Here is an 18,688-nt window from a genome sequence, read left to right as displayed (position 1 = left end):
GATTCAACTCTAGTCACTAAAATGGTCTAGTGGTTATGACACCAGGCTAGTTATCTGGAGATTGTGGGTTCAATTCATTCATTCATTTCATTTATTCATTTTATTTCTCTTGTAATTTGCAACTTAACTACTACAAGTGCCGAGGACCAAGGAGGCCGTAGGCCTGTAATTAAGGTCCCCGGACTAATCTAATGACCTAACTAATAACAATAAATTAAAAGGATTATATAATCGGGAAAAAAAAAAAAAAAGAAAAGAAAAGAATGCAAATCACTTGTCAGGTAGGGAAAAAAAATCAATGCAATAAAAATAAACTTAATTAATTATGACACTGTGAATTGTTTGCAGCAAAAGTACTTGGAGCTCTGGGTCTCAACTTAGATCAGAAAGCCAAGACTTACAATGACCAATATCTTGGTGCCATCTTCCTACTCAACAACTACCATTATCTTCTCAAGTCTTTGCAAAGGTAAGTTTATTTATTATACAGGTCTACCTCCAATTAAAGACCTCTTTTGGGACCACAGTTTCCATGGTCTTTAGTGGCTTTGGTCTCTAATTAGAGTAATAAAAATAAAGACATTTGTTAATTTGGGACCACAGAAAAGTGGTCTTTAATTAGAGGTGGTCTTAAATTGGAGTGGTCTTTATTTAGAGGGAGATCTGTATTTATTTACAGAAGGGTGCATTATTTAGCATACTTGATTATTTGGGATTCTCACACCATTCAATAGATCACAGGTGGGCAAAGTGCGGCCTAACAGCGATTTTTTTTTTGCGACCCACAAAAAATGAATTAAAAACCCTATGTGTGCAGCTCGCTAAGCAAAACTGGCTAGAAAACACCTTGTTTTTTACTGCACAACGCTGAAAGTTGCATTAAAACTAAGAATAATGTGGTGTAGTGTAAATTTGAGGTTTTTGGAAGCTCATTGGAAACATCAAACTTTGGGTGTGGCCTTCGGTGTTAAATCAAAAATTCAATTTGGCCCTCAGAAAACAGTGAAAATGCGTTCTTAATTTAAATATAGTACACATTTACAAATACTCAGTATGTACTACGGAGATATAACATTAATTTTTCTATGATTAGCATTTTGTGATTGATAATTAATTATATAAATATATTTAAAGTATATAATAAGTGATAACATAAAATGTACAGATTCAATGATAAATCAGAATGTTGTATATGTAATTATTAAAAATATATTAAAGCATTAAAAAACTTTTAAACATGTTATAAATCAGACATTTCTAGTCTTAAAAATTCACTGAAGTCAAGATGAAACGCTATAATTTAGTTTGTATGTCTTTATGTTTCTCAGATCAGGTTTAATCCAACTTGTAATGTGCTTCAATCCAGATGTGGAAAGTCATTATGAGCAAATCATTAAAGATCAAAAGGTGGAATACACAAAAAGGTAAGGCATGGTCAAATGATGACAGGACAGGAGTGCCCTCTTTATTCATAGTAGAAAAAATAGATGGGGCAAGTCATGACAAAACTATCATCAGTGACTAAAATATGAAAATAGACTTTTTAATATATTCATATTCTCCACATTATAGGCTTTAAAATGATGGGTCATTTACTGGAATCGACTTTTCTATACTGCCACACTTCTATGCTAATTACTTGGTTAAACATTTAGCTCATTCGGCTAAACTGGTGATAGCCACTGAGTATGTGCTGAACCGTGGAGATATCTATTGTTAATTTTTTGTGCCCGTTTCAATTTCACCCACTGCTTCCCTAGTGTTTCAACTGAAATGCAAGTATAAAAAGCACATGGAAGGACCAAAAGAGGGTGCACTTTTGAAACTTCAATTTCAGACCCGCAGCTAAAACTAAATTATAGCAGCAATGTGAATTAAACAGGGACCAAGTTTTATGTAGAGATGTCTACGGTTCATCACACGCAAAGTGGCTACCACCAGTTTAGCCAACTGTGCTAAGCTGCTTCCTCCTTAGTTATTAAATTAATCTTATAAGTTCATAATAACTGTATGAAGTTTTATTATCATAATATCTTCATTTTACTGTGTTTATTGTTTATTTATATTATATTTTCATTAGTTGGAGCCGTGTAATTACTCAAATTCATGAAGCTAGTCGACCACCATTTTTACTTGAGCGTGAAGCCGGAGGCCGACTGAAAGATCGCGAGAGACAACATATCAAGGATAAGTTTAAGGTATTGTGCCTATATTTGGAAGGTTGATATAAATGTACTTTAAGGAGCATATTGCAGTGATTACTGAACCATTAGAATTAACCCATTGGAGCATCTTAAAATGATATGGTCATTGTAGTGATTAGTTAATATGTAAATTCTTATATGTAAATTGTTCCATGTGCAAATGTTTGTTATTAAAAGGACTGTTATGTAACAGAGCAGTTCAGTACAGTATAGTCAGTTGTTGAGTATACTTCTTGTGTGAACACATCTATTACAATGGCGACGAGGATATTGTAACCACGTTTGCAATAGTTTGATTGTACTGTTAGTATTATTTGGTATGATGGCTGTTCAACAAGGGTTGATGTTTACCCAGATAACTCCATTTGATGTTCGTGGCGAGTCCAGTACATTATCGGTACGTTGGAAAAGATGGCTGGTACGTTTTGAAAATAGTTTAATAAACCGACGATTATCCCACTGAAATATTTTGTAATTAGCCTAAGTATATTGTTATGACCAAGGAAGCAATAAATTGGCCAATTAGTATGCTTTAATTACTTGAAAAATTTAATCATAAGTACTATATTATACTTATCATTTCAGGGTTTTAATACGGAACTTGAAGATTTGTTCAAAGTCCAAAAGTGCTACGCTGTTCCAGACGAGCAGTTGCGAAAAATGCTAAGAGAAGAAAATAAAGCAACTGTAATCAACGCCTACAGAACATTCATGGAAAGGTAAATTGCTGAGTGCATCAAATGCTGAACGCTCTTTCCTATAATGTTATCCATTCGCTACCATGCGGTATTACAAAGTTCTTTCCCATTAGCCACAGCAAACATAGACATTAATAATAATGGTAGACTTACGTAGCGCATCAAGCTAAGGCCTCCATGCGTTTCACAATATTATTACCGCAGCTAATCAGCACATTTGGCATTTTTTTTCAACAAGTTACCCACTTATACTCCTTGGTGGAGAGAAGCAATGCAGATAAAGTACCTTTTCCAAGGACACAAGCGAAATACACAGCGAGGGATTGAAACCCTGACCTCAACGTTAGCAAACCAAACTGTTCCTGCTGTGCCAAACTGCTTCTACTGTAATAAATTGCCTTGCCAAGGGCAGTGTGGCTAATCATTGGTCTCGAACCTATGACCTCTCGATTGAAATTCAAAAAGGCCTATCTCCCCACACAGCTTCAACGCAAAAAATATAATATCATTATTTTCTACACAGATACGCAACAACAAACTTCACCAAAAACCCAGAAAAATACATCAAATACCATCCTGACCAGGTGGGCAGTATGATTGACAAATTCTTTGATGTCACTGCATAAACGATGGTTGTTGCATGGGCGGCTGATTACAATGGTGGCTTAGGTGGGGCACGTGATCGGAAAAAATCTTGACGTCACCGCGTAAACAAGTGAGTCTGATTACAATGATGAATTGGGGGGTGGGGGCAGTATAATTAACAAATTCTTTGATGTCACTGCATAAACAGTGTTGATGAGCTACGATAGTTGTTACATGGAAGACTGATGACCATGGTGGTTGCTTAGGTGGGCCGCATGATAGACAAATCCTTGACGTCCTGTAAACAAGTGTGATGACCTGTGATGATGAGCCTGATTATAGTGATGATTTACAGGGGCAGTATGATCAACAAATTCTTTTCGACGTCACCAAGTAAATAGTTGTGATGAGCTACAACGATCGCTGCATGGCTTTTTATTCAAAATTGTATATAAGTCAGAGTACCGTTCGTTCACATCAAAAAAAAAAAATCAGATTACTAAATATTGCTACATGGTTCTTAAGCTCTTTCTAGATTATCAAATTTTCTTTAGACAAAAAACTGTTGCATGACCGTATATAGTTATGATATGACCATATATAGTTATGATATGACCATATATAGTTATGATATGACCATATATAGTTATGATGTGCCTATATATGGTCATGATGTGATGTCATCATGACCAAATTTTGGCATATCACATATTTTTGTCCAAAAAAATTTGATATTCTGGACACAGCTTTATTTAGTAGGTAGTATGATTCAATTTGTTGACGTCGCCATATAAATAGTTGTGATTGTTGCATGGGTGACTGATTAAAATACTACGTAAGTATTCAATATTATGTCACAGTACTGTTCATTTATCTGAAGAAGATGTCAGGCGATAAATTCTTATACATGTAGCAGGTTGTGTAGTGAACAAAGAATTTATTATAAATTGGCATAAGAAAATATGATATTAAACATTATGTTGCATATATTTTACAAATTTTTATTTGAAAAGATGAGGAATCGGTGATGATATTCTCTTCCACTCTTTCTCATATTTCTCCATGGTGTAACCATAGCAAGAAATTTATCGTGATATCACAAGTAACATATGTGCACTAATTATCTGTTATATATATATATATGTCATGTTAGTTAACTCTGATAGTGCACACTTATTTGCTTAGTATCACATTTGATGTTTGCATTACTTAGTTTATAACATCAGTTATGTGCTTATATGATGATACAAGGAAAGAATAATAAACTGTCTGATGAAGGAATACACCAATGGCCTGTCTTGTTAGTCACCATTTGTTATTTGAGATAAAATAACCTTTTGTGGCTCTTTCTGCTAAGCCCCGCCCCTTGGATACTGTTGCTAAGGTCCGACAAACCAATAGGGAGCTTTCGATTTGTGCAACGACGCGACGCTAAAACGGAATCACTCATGCGTGACTGTCCTACATGGCGTCCTACGTTCTCTGTATATGTAGATTTGACCAAATTGCGTTCCGGAATCTACTCGACGAGGTGACCTTAACATTCTCGCATGCGCAGATGAATTTTAGTGACGTCACTACGTTCTACGTCCTGCCGTCATCATTCAATCGAAAGCTCCCTAATAGCACGTCTGGACGCGTGTATTCTTGGCCCTGTCCTGATTGGTTAGTTAATAAGATTGATTGACGCTCCCATAAGGTCCATGTATATGGGTAGACTACAGGTATTTGCAACATATAACTTGATACAAGTATGGACAGAGATTTATGAAAGATTTTATTGATAGTGTAAACAGTATGTATGATCCATCAGAATAAACAAATATTATAAACATAAATCAATGTCGTGTTGTTTTGTTCTGTTTACATATAATTTCTCTTCAGCGTTATTTACTCAAACAAATTGAGTTTACTTGTTGCTGAGATACCAACATTTAATATGACCTATGTGCATGTTAGAGAAAGATACATTACACTGTTCGGAAATGAGTACTGTAGGGTGTTTCTTTTTGGAGGGCCCAGCTGGAAACAGGTCTTGACTTTCGTTTGTTATTCTTGTTTTTCATTTGTTTTACAACCAGAAATCAAACCAAAATAACCATTTTATATAATATATAAAATGGTTTGACATATAATTATTTACAAGCTGAATGGGGACAGACTATAGCTTTCTGACAAGGCACCAATTCTAATGATAGAGATTTGCAGTAAATTTATTATTGTTTGTTAAACCTATGAAGAAAGTCTTCTAAAATACACAATATTTGATGAATAATACGATGATGCTGTTCTAGTCTAAAGCCCTGATCAAACTATCCAATTTTGTTTGATACAAAAACTGTTGTATGCCCATGTATAGTCATGATGTGTCTATATATGGTCATGATGTGATGTCATCATGACCATATTTGGGCATGTCATATGTTTTTGTCATATAAAATTTGATAGTCTGAAAGGGATTAATACATAAAGCAGTAGGCCTACGAAAGCAGATTTTGTTATCACAAGCGTTTGTATACACAGTACACTGCTTCAGGTGAATTTTCCAGACTGATTGATTTGATTTTAATTTAATAGATCGCACGTTAAGTATTGACGTGGGTTTAAAGAGATGAGTTGTGTTTAAAATATTACCCCACTAATAGTCAACATCCCTTTGGAGCCTTCAAACAAATATATAATGTACGTATTGCAGGTTATTAATAATAATGAACAATTACAGTCTGCTAAATTTAGACTACGTGTCGTACACAATATTTTTGTCTGAAGACGTCTCATTAATACTGTATTGTACTTGGGAATGGTGTTTAGATTTCTCGTATGGCATTCACTTCAAAATGTTGAAAATGTATTTGAATTTTAAATGCGTCATTAAGGGATACGAAACGTTGCGACGACAACGTCATTAATATTAAATGGTATCAGAAACACACACATGTGTAAACTGAACGGATCTACACAGTCATTGGCTATTATTCCATCTGAGGTAAGTGATTAATGCTGTTATTGATGTACAGCACTAGAAAATGGAAAAAGTTAATTTCTTTGAATAAGGTATTAATTTACAATTATACATTTGGCTGAGCAAAAATGTCCCTGTCAATTAACGGACAATTAAAAATACCTTTCCTGTATTCTTTTTGCATAGACCCTTAAATTATACGGTAATTAGTTAAACGATTTTGATGTAGAAAAGTATGTATAAATTAGCGAACACTTTTTTATTGACCTGTTTCAGGTTGGAAGTTTAGACTTATTTGTGATGCTTTTAGATGATTTGTGTAAAATTTCAACTGATTTTTTTTTGCCAAACATTTCATCTTTAATTTGTTTATTATTATTATTATTATTATTATTATTATTATTATTATTATTATTATTATTATTATTATTATTATTGCTGTTGCTGTTTCTTTAGTATTTGGCCTTTCTGTATGTTAGTATTTGGCCTTGCGTATTGTTTAATTTTGGTAGAATCGAAGTAAGATGACGAAGTAGGGATGTAATTATCATTAGCCGTTGTCAATTCCACCTTTTCTACGTCCAGTTAACAATCAAGTACCATACTTAAGCACGACTACAGAAATTAAACTGGTAGATTATGATGATATGAATCTGCATAATGCAGAGTAAAAAAGTAGATCGCTACGATAGGATTACTTACTATTGGATGATTCAACATCCATTAGAAGTGTCATCATCAAGGATATGTATTTATTATTGGCTCGCCACTGCTCGATGGGATGCTACTTTACCGCTTGCCGAAACAATATCGAAATTATTCTCAAAGGAGTTCTGCTGACTATGATATGAATATACATATCACGTGGGTCGCTAATGTATGCTATCCGTCAGTAATTTGTTTTATTACCAGATGTGCAGATGTTATGTTGGAGTTGATTTGCTTATGAATTCGTTGTTTAGTCGTTCCTTCGCTGGATTTTAATAATGTAAGTTTCTGAGACTTACCACACTATTCGACTATAGAATAACCATTCAAAAGAGTTAGTAGGATGTTGTCAAACTGCATCGCTCTTGCTAAATATAATAACCATATGTAGCAGAGACTATAATTTGGTATCTCTCGTAAAAGCATGTATGGATAAAACGTGTAGTTTGCTAAATAGTAGGAAGCTTTCGATTGCACGACGACGGTAGGACGTAGAACGTAATCAGGGTCGGATCCAGGTGATGGGGGGGGGGGGGGGGGGGGGTCACAGCAGTTTTAGATAGATAAGTGAGTAGCGCATAACATTGATATGCATTAAAATTTTGTAAAATTTAGTGGCTGTTGTAGCCTAACAGCTGGCAGCAGAGGCGGATTAGAGAGTGTCTAATTTATTATATTTTAGTTTAAAACAACTTTTCATTCAATTTAGTCGCAAGTCAATATGGACATTTCACCAGTCTAAACTTGCTTTGTCGATATTGTTATATTTTTTTTTCTCAAATCAAAACACATATGCCAAGTATTATTTATATTTCGTGTAAATTTGTGTTGATATATAATAACTATTCTATAACCAAGGCATACTGATCACTATATTATATATATATATATATATATATATATATATAAAATAAGCGATAGCCAATAAGCAGAGTCTAGGTTACGAGCAGAGACAGATGTGTATAAGAGACAGATTTTTAACTTTAATATTTTCAAGGCTTATAAAGCTAATTTCTAAACATGAACATGAACTTACATGAACTTGTTTCACGTTTTAGTCTTAATTATTGTGATCTGAATTCACTCCGGAGAGGTCTCCCGCAGGTAGACCTATATAGTATAACATATGCATATATTTAATAGTCCTTTGTCGTTTTCTAGTGTGCCGTTACGGTTTTGATTTCTTTTCTATGCCGTTCTTTGTTGAGAAGAAAGGTTTTGTTTAATTTAACCACAATAATAATATTGACCTAGGCACCGAATGTAACACTGTAGTGAGTCTGCACCGGTATACTTGAGTCTTCCTAGACGGTGTCTTTGACTAATAGTAATAGCAAATAGTTTCCGGAGGAGAACCGTTGACAAGTGACATCAACATCAACTGGCATAATTGGTATGTTCTATTGTACAGTAGTAATCATTTAAATGCCTCGGTGAACATTCGTGGTTTATTGCCGAACCACACAGGGTCTTAGACTAACTTATACGAAACTCACATTCTCATACAAATTCGGCTATTTTAATTAAAAATGGTAGTGAATTCCCTTTAGACACCTCCAAGGGAGAGGGTTAGAAAGTTACTTCTCTAAGTACTCAGTACAACCTTTTCGTATTATTTTATTCTCTTTGGGAATTGTCGAAAATGGTAGAATAATTATGTACGCATCAAAGCAGCTGGGGTAGGCTATAGTGTGTTTGTAGGTGTTATTCTTTATGTTGTGGCTGTTGTTGGTGGTGGTTTTCATATGACTGTGCCAGTATTAGTAATAGAGTTATTGGTAAGCTGATTGGTATAAAACGTAAAGGCATTTGCTAATACTAGGCAGTTTTAGAATGGTACTATTAATAAATTTTGATATAGTGTTGCAGTTTAATGTTGGGAAAACAAATGAATGGCCTAGTACCGTAGGGTGTTGACTAAACTTTAAATAGGACAGGGCAGTGTATTTTAGTTACCCTGCCTTATAAAAATATTTTTGAGAGCAATATAAAAACTATTGTCGCACTCTTAATAACTGTGCTTGTTGGCATAGCCTATCATTTTATTCATGGTTTCTTGGTTCTTTTGAAACGTTTGGTTAAAATGAACGAGTATATCTTAGTGTTTCACGGATGGATTAACGTAGTGTGCTGCTATATTGTTGGACAGAAACAAACGGTTGCTTTTGGAATGGTTAGGTCTTTGAAGGCAATTTGATGAAGGTTTATTGAAAGAGGTACAACTTCTTCTTATTCAGAATTGATAATTAGTAGCAGAGAGTCTAGCAGTGAATCCAAAATACAGGATGCATTCGAAGACTTGATAATAATTTCCTTGATATCTGTTTCTGGCAGAGTTTCAAAGGTTCCTTATATTGTAGTGCGTAGAGTCATGCTGAGTAGCGTTTTGAATTTGAGGACGGTCGCCATAATTATGAGGAATAAAATGCCGTAATCTACTGAAACAGTCGGCCTGGTGCTATGCTGGTCTTAAATTAAGTTGCAAATTTGCTGATAATATTATTATTATTATTATTATTATTATTATTATTATTATTATTATTATTATTATTATTGAGAAGATTCGCCTTATAGGCGCGCCGATGTAGAGATAATTACCGAAACAACAAAAAAATGAAACATTCTTAATGTGTTTTCTACTTTTAGTTTACAGGTTACTGGTATTAAAATGACCGAGGATTAAAGATCGTTTAATGGCTTCGATATTGTCCCGACGGCAGCTGATAGCTGGCTTAGTAGCGGTAGTGACATTTACAGTTCTCATTCTGTCCACCAACACGAACCTAAATCTTCAAGGAACAGCGCCACTGCAGAATGCACGTAGATTACACCCATCGAATATACACAAAGTAGCCGCAATACCCACGGAACCGATCGATTTTAGCTCCAGTTCTTATGAGGCAGATTTCTTACAACAACCAGACGACGCCTTCTCCATGCCTCCTGCGTTCGCAGCTAATAATGTTAATGCAACTTGGGGTAAACAAGGTATATTTTTGGGGGAAAAACTGACATCAACTGATGTAAAAGAGAAAGGCTCATCTCCTGTTCAATATTATGATCATAACAAATATCGACCTTATTCTCCAGGAAAGGCGCAAATCCTTCACTACATTGACCGTCAGTTTCCCACTAAACTTAAAAAGGAAGTTACTACACAGATTGCACAGTTTAATCAACATAATAACGTTAAATTTTTGTCACTACCAAATGGAAGAATGTGGTACGTTTTTACCAACATAATGAAGAGTCTAGGTTACGAGCAGAGACTACCCCTGGTGATCTTGATTGGCGTAAAGAAAAGTGGCACAACAGCTCTGGGATATTTTTTAGGCAAGCATCCACAAATTTCACATTCATTTGGTAACGAGATACATTTCTTTGATAAACCGGATAAAATGAAGAAGGGGATCGATTATTACCGTTCCAAAATGGGATTTTCAAATGTAGACCAACTACCTTTTGAAAAGACACCTAAATATTTTATTACCAAAGACGCTCCAAAGGCGATTTTGAAAAATCTTCCGAAAGATATAAAATTCATATTGTGCGTACGAGATCCTGTGGAGCGCGCAATATCCGAATATCATCACGATACTGAATATGTATTAAGAAGAAAACAGAAGTCAGAGTTATTAAAAGCAAAACAGAGATCACCTGAAGAACAAGGAAAACTATTTACTGAGAAGTTTATCAGCCCACAAGGTTATGTATACCAGAATCGGACAACAACGGACACAAGTATTTATTCCAAACATTTAAAAAACTGGCTCAAGAAATTCCCTCTTGACCGTTTCTTGATAGTTGATTTAGGAAGTCTTCAAAGAAATGCATATGTCGAGTTGAAACGCATTCAGGACTTTCTTGGGCTTGTTCCATTCTTTACCCCTAGTATGATTTACCGCTCGGAAAAACGTGGAACCTGCTTGAAGATAAACCGTTCGTTAAATTGCCCTGGAAGAAGCACACCAGGTTTTACACAGAAAGCAAAGCTTGGCAAAAAGGAATTAACAATTATGTACGATTTTTATCGACCTTACAATCAAGAATTTGCTAGATTAACAGGAAAACAGTTCAATTGGATGCAACTTTAAGATGGGCAGTAATAGGCCTATTTTCAAAAAACTGAATATATTTTGTACTACACTTTAAACATTATTATTTTAATTGAGCGGATTATGTTCATCTCTCACGTTGAAGTTGAAAATGAAGTTCACGCCGCCACGCTCACCTCAGACCCACCATGGTTGGTGTAAATAAGTGGTAAATAATCGAGCTCTCCCTTCACCCACTCCTGGATCGCCATTGAACTCATGGGTCCACTCCTTCTGTTTTCCTCTTTTCTCTCATTAACTGAAATTTTTCTCCTTCTTTTTTATTTTTCGGCTTGACTGACTGGGGGGGGGAGGGGGTGTGCACGGGCACTCATGCGCCCCCCCCCCCGCTGGATCCACCACCGAAAATAATGCATATTTCTAAAAATGGTCATTCTTCATAAAAAAATATTTTCAGGTACTCTAATTTATTATTGGGCTTAATTCACAGAGTGAAGAAAGGTGGGGATCAGACCACCTAAAAATGAAAATGGATAGACCTATATCTAAGGTCATGTGTAATAAATGTGTAATATTTTACAGTATATCATCATAACGTGATTAATAATTAGGAATACTCCACATGGAGAGCAGAGGAGTTTGTACGTTGTGTATAATTGAATCTATATCGATTGACTAAGGAAAAAAGTGCCTTGAGCTGTTTTTCGAAAATGTATGCGCTATGTGTGTTATATAAATCAAATTCTGTAAAAAATGAAAAAATAAAATTTTTAAGAGATAGTGAACCATGAACATGGCTGGTAGGAGATTGATGTACATGAAATATACGTAACCCGTCTTGGATATTTGAATAAAATGCTTCCATTCGATCAGTTTCTGATGACCCATTCATTTCAAAAGTTGTCCGTTGTACTAAAATAATGAATTGTATGGACATCATTGGTGCTATCATCACATTCCTCTTGTAACTTTTAAAATTTCATTCGACAACAGACATTATTATTATTACAAGTCATACGAATAAGAGTAAACTAGTCTCATAGGCCTACATTACAAAACTCACGCTAAATTGTTCAAAATTTAAAAAAAAAGCAAAAAAAAAACAAAAAAACGGAGATGTAAGAAAATATATACTCAAATTTTAAATCTGAGAGTGAAATTTTTGGCCATCAGGTGCCATAATCACGAATGTTCTTACCTCATCACCAGCTATGGATGGGGCTGAGGTGGTATAGATCATCCTCCCTCTGTGAAAATACCTCCCGGGGACCATTCTATTTTGAATTCCTGGATCCGCAACTGAAATTATAGCGCTATTTCATGACGATGGGAGCTTCGCCTTTTCCCCAAAAGAGAATTTACAATACAATTATTAACAGGTGAATTTTCTGTGCTATAATTCCTGTAACTATTACACCAACCAGGGAACAGTGAAATTACTTCCCTGCACCAACAAGGCAATGGACCTTTCTCGAGTGTCAATCAAACTTTACAACTGACCAATCAGAACAGGAGTGCAAATGTCACACGGGAACACACGTGGTTACATGCGTTTGCGCAGTCGTTTTCGACTTAGTGACAATATCCAAGGGGTGGTGCTTAGTGGAAAGGTCCATTTAGCAATCAATCAATCAATCAACCATCATAATTATATAATTAGAGTACCGTATTTATTTGAATAAACGCCCCGCTTTGAATAAACGCCTTCTCGAATAAACGCCCCCTAAGAGCCTCATTTGGAATACGGCCTCCCTCGAATATACGCCCCGAGGCGTTTATTTTTTCCTCGAATAAAAGTCCCCCGTAAATGGCTGTAAACGAATCTAATGGAAAAAACATCATTCCCAACATATGCTATAGCACTCCAGTAGAATTACATTTTTGTTTTAACCTGGTGGGATCAATAATCAAGTCATTTGACGGATGGCGGTAATTAATTCTAATAAATACGGTATTTTTTAATAGCGTCTAGACGTGAATCCAGTGAATAATGTTCATAATCAAAGATCAATCAAAGATCAATCAAATCAATTATGTAATTACAATAATGTCGTGAATCCATTAGAAATTATCGAACGAAATCATCCTCGTCATCATCATCATCATCATCACTACCATCAGCAGCAACAACAATGTCATCATCGACAATAACTTCATCATTATCACTTAGTGATATGCTTTTAATCTTTCTCTCATTATGATGTCATTCTTCTCTAATCGATTCAAGTAGTGTTTTTGGTGTATACATTTATACCTCCACGCTGTATACCTATTACCTAAAATTAAACTTAATACTATCGGGAGGCTCTCCCAACAATAAAACAGGTCAAAATTCACTTAAAAAAGACATTATGCAAATGCATTAATAGGCCTATATTACATTCTAACGCGATGGAGACCGGTCAAATTCAAGTAGGCCTACTACTTTACTATGGAATCATTTAGATCCGATTCTACTTTTTTCTTTATCAACCTCCTTTTATTTCTCAAATAATGAAGCCAAACCAACACAACCGTCAGTTGACTTTGTGAAACTCTCTTGCACCAATAGAAGAAAAGGATCTTTGTTGGATCATTGGCCTGCAGCATTGAATTGTAACTAAGAAAGCAGCGTTTTTCTCATGGCATTAAAAGATTTCATGGTAAAGAGGATAGGCATGTTTTTCTTCATATTCATATATGTTTAATCCATAAAAAATAATACGAAATGCAAGATTTAATGCAATTTTCCCCATACGATTCAAATCGATGTTGAACACGTAATATAAAATATTAATGTTGATGCAAGAGGCCCTAATATTAAACAAAACGGAACTTGAATATAAAAAAACCATAAAATAATATGCCAATATTTGTTCATAGTTTATAATAATTAGAGTAATGCATATGCATTTTTTCTAAACAAAGTTTTTAGTGAAATTTTGACGGGAATGGGGCTTTAAAGCTGATGGCACAACAAAGCAGAGGTTAACAAAAGGCCTAATAAACAAAACGGAACTTGTATCAAAAATATAAAAAAAATACCAATGCAAGATTTATTTATATATTTAGGCCTATTTGTTTATTAATATTTTCTATTTTTTAAATTTATTTACAGTAATTATTTATTTATTTGATTTTTTTATATAACAATAAGATAATAATTTATGTGCAAATATAAACAATCCCAATAAAAACATTAACAAATAACAAGTAGGCCTACAGAATTAAAAAAAAAACTATTATAAATAAATTATTAAAAGTATTAGAAAATTCATTGATATAATATCAAAAGACTTTGAAACTATTAAAAATGAAAATAACAATTAACGTTTTTGTTTGCGCAAAAAGAGAGTATGTATAAATGCTCAATGAAGAAGATAAAAAAAAAAAGCCGCTCTGAATTATTATTGAATGATTATTGATTGATGACCTGGCAACACAAAAAAAGTAAAACCGACGCCACCACCGCCGCCATGCTCTAAATCCCGTGCAAGAGAAGAGCGAGGGAAATTGTGATTAATTCTCATTTTAATTATTCGTATTTGACTAGTGTTTTCATTACAAAATGGGAAGAAAGAAAAAGAAGGTTATGAAGCCATGGTGTTGGTATCCTTTTATATAAATTGTAACCACTTATTGTTATATTTGTTTGTGTTTTTTGGGCCTGGCGTAGGGCCTAGGTAGCTAGGTAGACCTAGGCCTAGCCTAGGCCGAGACGAATCCGGCCTAGCTAGGCGAGACCTAGCTTAGTAGGCTAGCTAGCTAGCCTATCTAGGGCCTAGGTCTTCACCTTTAGGGGCCTAGTAGGGCTAAGCCCTAGGCCTATATCCCAACTACTAGGCTAGTAGTAGGACTAGGTTGATTTATGTATAGTAAGTAGGGATCAGGTGCCATCCATGAACCGCGGGTATAATGTAGGCCTAGCCGAGGTTGAATATCTTCTTAATTAGCTAGAAACAAAAAAAATTGAAATGTCCCAAATATTTTTTTATTTATTTTTAACAGAAATACATAACTGAATGAAGCATTTTAAAAGAAAAATTATGTAAATCGGACCAATATTAGCGGAGATATTGCTATTTTAAATATGTTTTTTGCTGGAGTTAATTCCTATCGTTTTTATTATACAAGAAGTGTGTCCCTTACAGTATAATTATGTAGCATTTTAGGCCATGTTAAAATAATACTTGGCAATTACTAACGATTATAATTTAGTATTTTAGTATATATATTTATATTAGATTTAATAATTTTTATCAATTATTTATAGATTCTACGTATAATAAATTATATTGAATCGCATAACTCTAGGCCTAATTGCAGGCCTCAGACAACATAGTGGCCAGCGGGGAAAACATCGTTTACCCCGCGTATATATATAACGAGGGCGCCCTCTATTCGTACGAGCCGAGCCTAGCTGCGGTACGTGATAAGACAATAGAATTTTATGCCATCTATTTCAATTAATATGCTCACAAATATTATTTAAAACTTACTTTATAGTTTAAAAACTGAAGAAAACAACATGTTAACCAAAAAACTAGCGAAGGTTTCCTTTTATTATTGAAAATCTACGAAACATTGGTTGTACTAAAAAAACTTCTACTAAATCGATTCGCGCATTTAAAAAGCCAATATCTTGGTCCAGAAATCATTTCTGGAGTGTTATCTGGAAGTAATTCGGTCAAATTGTTGTATACTTCCGCGAAATACCCAGTTAATACATTGGATATCCTATCTCCGTCGGGGCACTATTTTCTATCGCGATGTTTGTATTGCCGATCTATAGCGCCCTCTATCGGTTTTGTATCTAGCTATCTTAACGTTTTAACCCTAACCATAACTCATTGCAGAAGATATTCGACCTCGGCTACATACCCGCGGTCCATGGATCCCACCTGATCCGTAATTAGTATGTACTTATGTGTGTATATGTAATGTATTTTGAACACTGCATGCCCAACTCAAATGTAGGCCTAGCCTACTGTAGTCTTTGATTATTTTTCAGAAAGTGTTTACCTTAACCTTTGAAATCTCAGGTATTGCAACCGAGATTTTGACGATGAGAAGATTCTTATACAGCACCAGAAAGCAAAGCATTTTAAATGTCACATCTGTCATAAAAAACTGTACACTGGTCCAGGTTTACAAATCCATTGCATGCAGGTAATCCACTCCTCCCATCATATGCAAGATACAGTATCACACATGAACAAAATCATTTCAATTATTAACATACTTTCATATTTTGTATTAAGATTACTGAATATGTTTTTGTATAATATGAAATTCTGTGTATATAGAATTGTAGATATAGGTCTTCTTTATTTGACTATATACATGATCTTAAGTATTTATGGCTGTGGTTGTAGCAGACTTAGTGAGTACCCAGGTGTGTTAATTCCATTCAAATAATATTTACCAAAAGTACATAGGCCTGCTATATATACAAATATACATCCCTTGGTGTTTTGTAACAAATCTTACAGTACGCCGTGCAGTCACTGCGTCATAATCGTTGGCCGATGAATCCAACTCCATTTCTTGTTATACAGTAAAATTAATAGATTAGAATGTGGCTACAATTCAGATTTATGTACGTCACATGATAAAAACATTCCAATAATTTGTAGGCCTACATGTACAGTAATAAGCAGCACTCATGAATAAGTGCCTCTTTTGAATAATCACCCCACTGAAGCCTCCAAAGAGTTTATAAACACTGCACCTCTTATTGGGTCATTCCCAGTAATGTCTAGATAGAGATATATTTTTTGCATGGTATGCCACTCCACAAAAATGTAATTTATGCAGAAATATTAACAAGTACTGTAAAATATTTTTTTAGGTTCATAAAGAAAATATTGACAAAGTTCCAAACGCTGTTCCAGGGAGGCATGATATTGAAATCGAGATTTATGGAATGGAAGGGATACCAGAGGCGGACTTGAAGAGTCATCAAGAAAAAGTAGCTGGTATGAAATGTTAGAATCCATTGAAATAAATGAATAACCGGGTGAAAGAAAGGAAAATTTGAGAGTGGATATGAAATATTAAAGTTGCAGAGAATCGGGAGAAAGATTAATGGTGATCTAAGAATTTCACCTGACCTAATAATATATATGTAAATTTCTTCGAATTAGAGCAAAATAATAAAAAATTACTTGCTTTTATGTTGATTTTGGATCGGAACTTACGCCTTGTTCAACGATGTGTTTTTTTACAACCAGTGAGTGGCATATCTAAATGTCTTAAAATTGGGGGTGGGGGTGTGAATTGTGTATGTGCGGTTGAGGACCATATCCTTACAACCAGTGGCATATCTAGGGGTATCAAAATGGGGGAGGTTGGGTTGGTAGGGGAGTGCGAAGGTAAGGTTGGAGGGCACGATGTTGAAGTGAGGTAGTGCTAGCTGGCAAAATAAAGTAAGATGGTAGTTTTTAACTACTTTAGCGTGATTGTTTTGCTTCAAAGATTTCCAGGATAAGCTTGTTTTTTTGGAGGGTGTGGGAACCCCCCAACACACCCCCTAGATAACCACTGCTTACAACCACCAGTGTCAACAATCCTGATTATTTAAGTAATTTCTGTAGGTGATGAAAAAAAGAAAGAAGAGAAGAAAAATTCTCAGGAACCAAGTACCTCGCAGCTTACCATTCCTGTGTCTGCAATGGCAACGATGGCAAAAATGCCAGGAATGATGCCAGGACCAGGTATGATGGCTGGCATGATGCCAGGACAGATGCCGATGCCACCAATGCCTCCTATTCCTGGAATGCCAGGGATGCCTCCATTTGGAATGATGCCGGGGTAGGAATTTTACATTTCTTATACAGATGAAAAACAAGCTTTAAAAAAATTTAACAAAAGATCTATACATAACCGTACATACAGGTATGTCTTGGGTTCAGTCCTAGAAAAAGAATTATTCTTGCAATCAACAATATCTTTTACAACCCTCATAAATAGACCTGGTTAATTAAGCTTTGTGTACAAATACCTAGCTTCTGTAGATGACGCCCTCTAATATTATAGGGGTTTCAATTTTTTATCTTTGTCGTAAAAGGATGCACACATTTATTTAACCTTTCCCCAGCATTTTATTTTACTCAGGAAAGTAAACTGGATCTGGAAAAAATGAGTTGCACCCATTAAGGGACATAGAGGCAGTCCATTGGAAAATATGTGCTATATTAATGGCGCATTATATTATTGTTACCTTCGCCAAAGAAGGTTATGTATTCACCGCTGTCGGTTTGTGTGTATTAGCAAGGTTACGCAAAAACTATTTTATTGAATCATTATAAAATTTAGTGGAATGTTACTTAATAATCTAAGAAAGAGATGATTACATTTTGGGAAGAAAAGGCCAAAGAACAAGGGCAGGGTCATGAAAATTTGATTTTTTTAGCCTCGAGCATAAAAGAAAATAATGGAAACAGCCATACATTCAGCTGCCTGCGTATTGTTCAGTATTCAGGCACAGGGCAGAGG

The 18,688-nt window shown here is 35.0% G+C and overlaps 3 protein-coding genes across 7 annotated transcripts in view; all 3 read left to right on the top strand.

The window, feature by feature from the left end:
• LOC117109706 (exocyst complex component 7-like) overlaps window positions 1-5,325 on the top strand; it is a 21,756-nt gene extending 16,431 nt beyond the window's left edge. Inside the window, exons 15-19 of the mRNA XM_033252091.1 lie at window positions 349-469; window positions 1,329-1,424; window positions 2,081-2,198; window positions 2,790-2,923; window positions 3,426-5,325. Of these exons, the coding sequence (XP_033107982.1) occupies window positions 349-469; window positions 1,329-1,424; window positions 2,081-2,198; window positions 2,790-2,923; window positions 3,426-3,528 (572 nt within the window). The 3' untranslated portion in view covers window positions 3,529-5,325. The remainder of the gene's footprint in view (window positions 1-348; window positions 470-1,328; window positions 1,425-2,080; window positions 2,199-2,789; window positions 2,924-3,425) is intronic.
• Window positions 5,326-7,301: 1,976 nt separating this feature from the next.
• LOC117109753 (heparan sulfate glucosamine 3-O-sulfotransferase 5-like) lies at window positions 7,302-12,081 on the top strand. 3 transcript variants are annotated; one of them, XM_033252163.1, is made up of 2 exons: window positions 7,302-7,437; window positions 9,804-12,081. In XM_033252163.1, exon 2 carries the CDS (start codon window positions 9,851-9,853, stop codon window positions 11,249-11,251), a length of 1,401 nt encoding a protein of 466 aa, XP_033108054.1. In that variant the 5' UTR covers window positions 7,302-7,437; window positions 9,804-9,850; the 3' UTR covers window positions 11,252-12,081. The 3 variants fall into 3 exon arrangements, with proteins under 3 accessions (XP_033108054.1, XP_033108053.1, XP_033108056.1); XM_033252162.1 differs by lacking the exon at window positions 7,302-7,437 and adding an exon at window positions 8,394-8,550; XM_033252165.1 differs by lacking the exon at window positions 7,302-7,437 and adding an exon at window positions 8,867-8,935.
• A 2,565-nt stretch (window positions 12,082-14,646) lies between these two features.
• LOC117109700 (BUB3-interacting and GLEBS motif-containing protein ZNF207-like) overlaps window positions 14,647-18,688 on the top strand; it is a 15,433-nt gene continuing 11,391 nt past the window's right edge. For all 3 annotated transcript variants that reach the window (XR_004445580.1, XR_004445579.1, XM_033252079.1), the window contains exons 1-4: window positions 14,647-14,800; window positions 16,234-16,360; window positions 17,043-17,169; window positions 17,788-18,004. Coding sequence is in view for 1 of the 3 variants with exons in the window: in XM_033252079.1 (XP_033107970.1) it covers window positions 14,760-14,800; window positions 16,234-16,360; window positions 17,043-17,169; window positions 17,788-18,004 (512 nt within the window). In the remaining 2 variants the exon portion in view is untranslated. The remainder of the gene's footprint in view (window positions 14,801-16,233; window positions 16,361-17,042; window positions 17,170-17,787; window positions 18,005-18,688) is intronic.

This window comes from Anneissia japonica, unplaced genomic scaffold, assembly GCF_011630105.1.
Source record: "Anneissia japonica isolate Jap-2015-1 unplaced genomic scaffold, ASM1163010v1 scaffold3782_len1007564_cov172, whole genome shotgun sequence".
In the NCBI taxonomy this organism is placed as follows: Eukaryota; Metazoa; Echinodermata; class Crinoidea; order Comatulida; family Comatulidae; genus Anneissia; species Anneissia japonica.
The sequence above is the reverse complement of the archived record's forward strand: the minus strand, read 5'-3'. Positions and strand labels throughout refer to the sequence as shown.

What these genes read in the sequence shown, in the direction of transcription:
- LOC117109753 (XM_033252163.1), top strand. Translation starts at nt 9,851, where the DNA reads ATGGCTTCGATATTGTCCCGACGGCAGCTGATAGCTGGCTTAGTAGCG.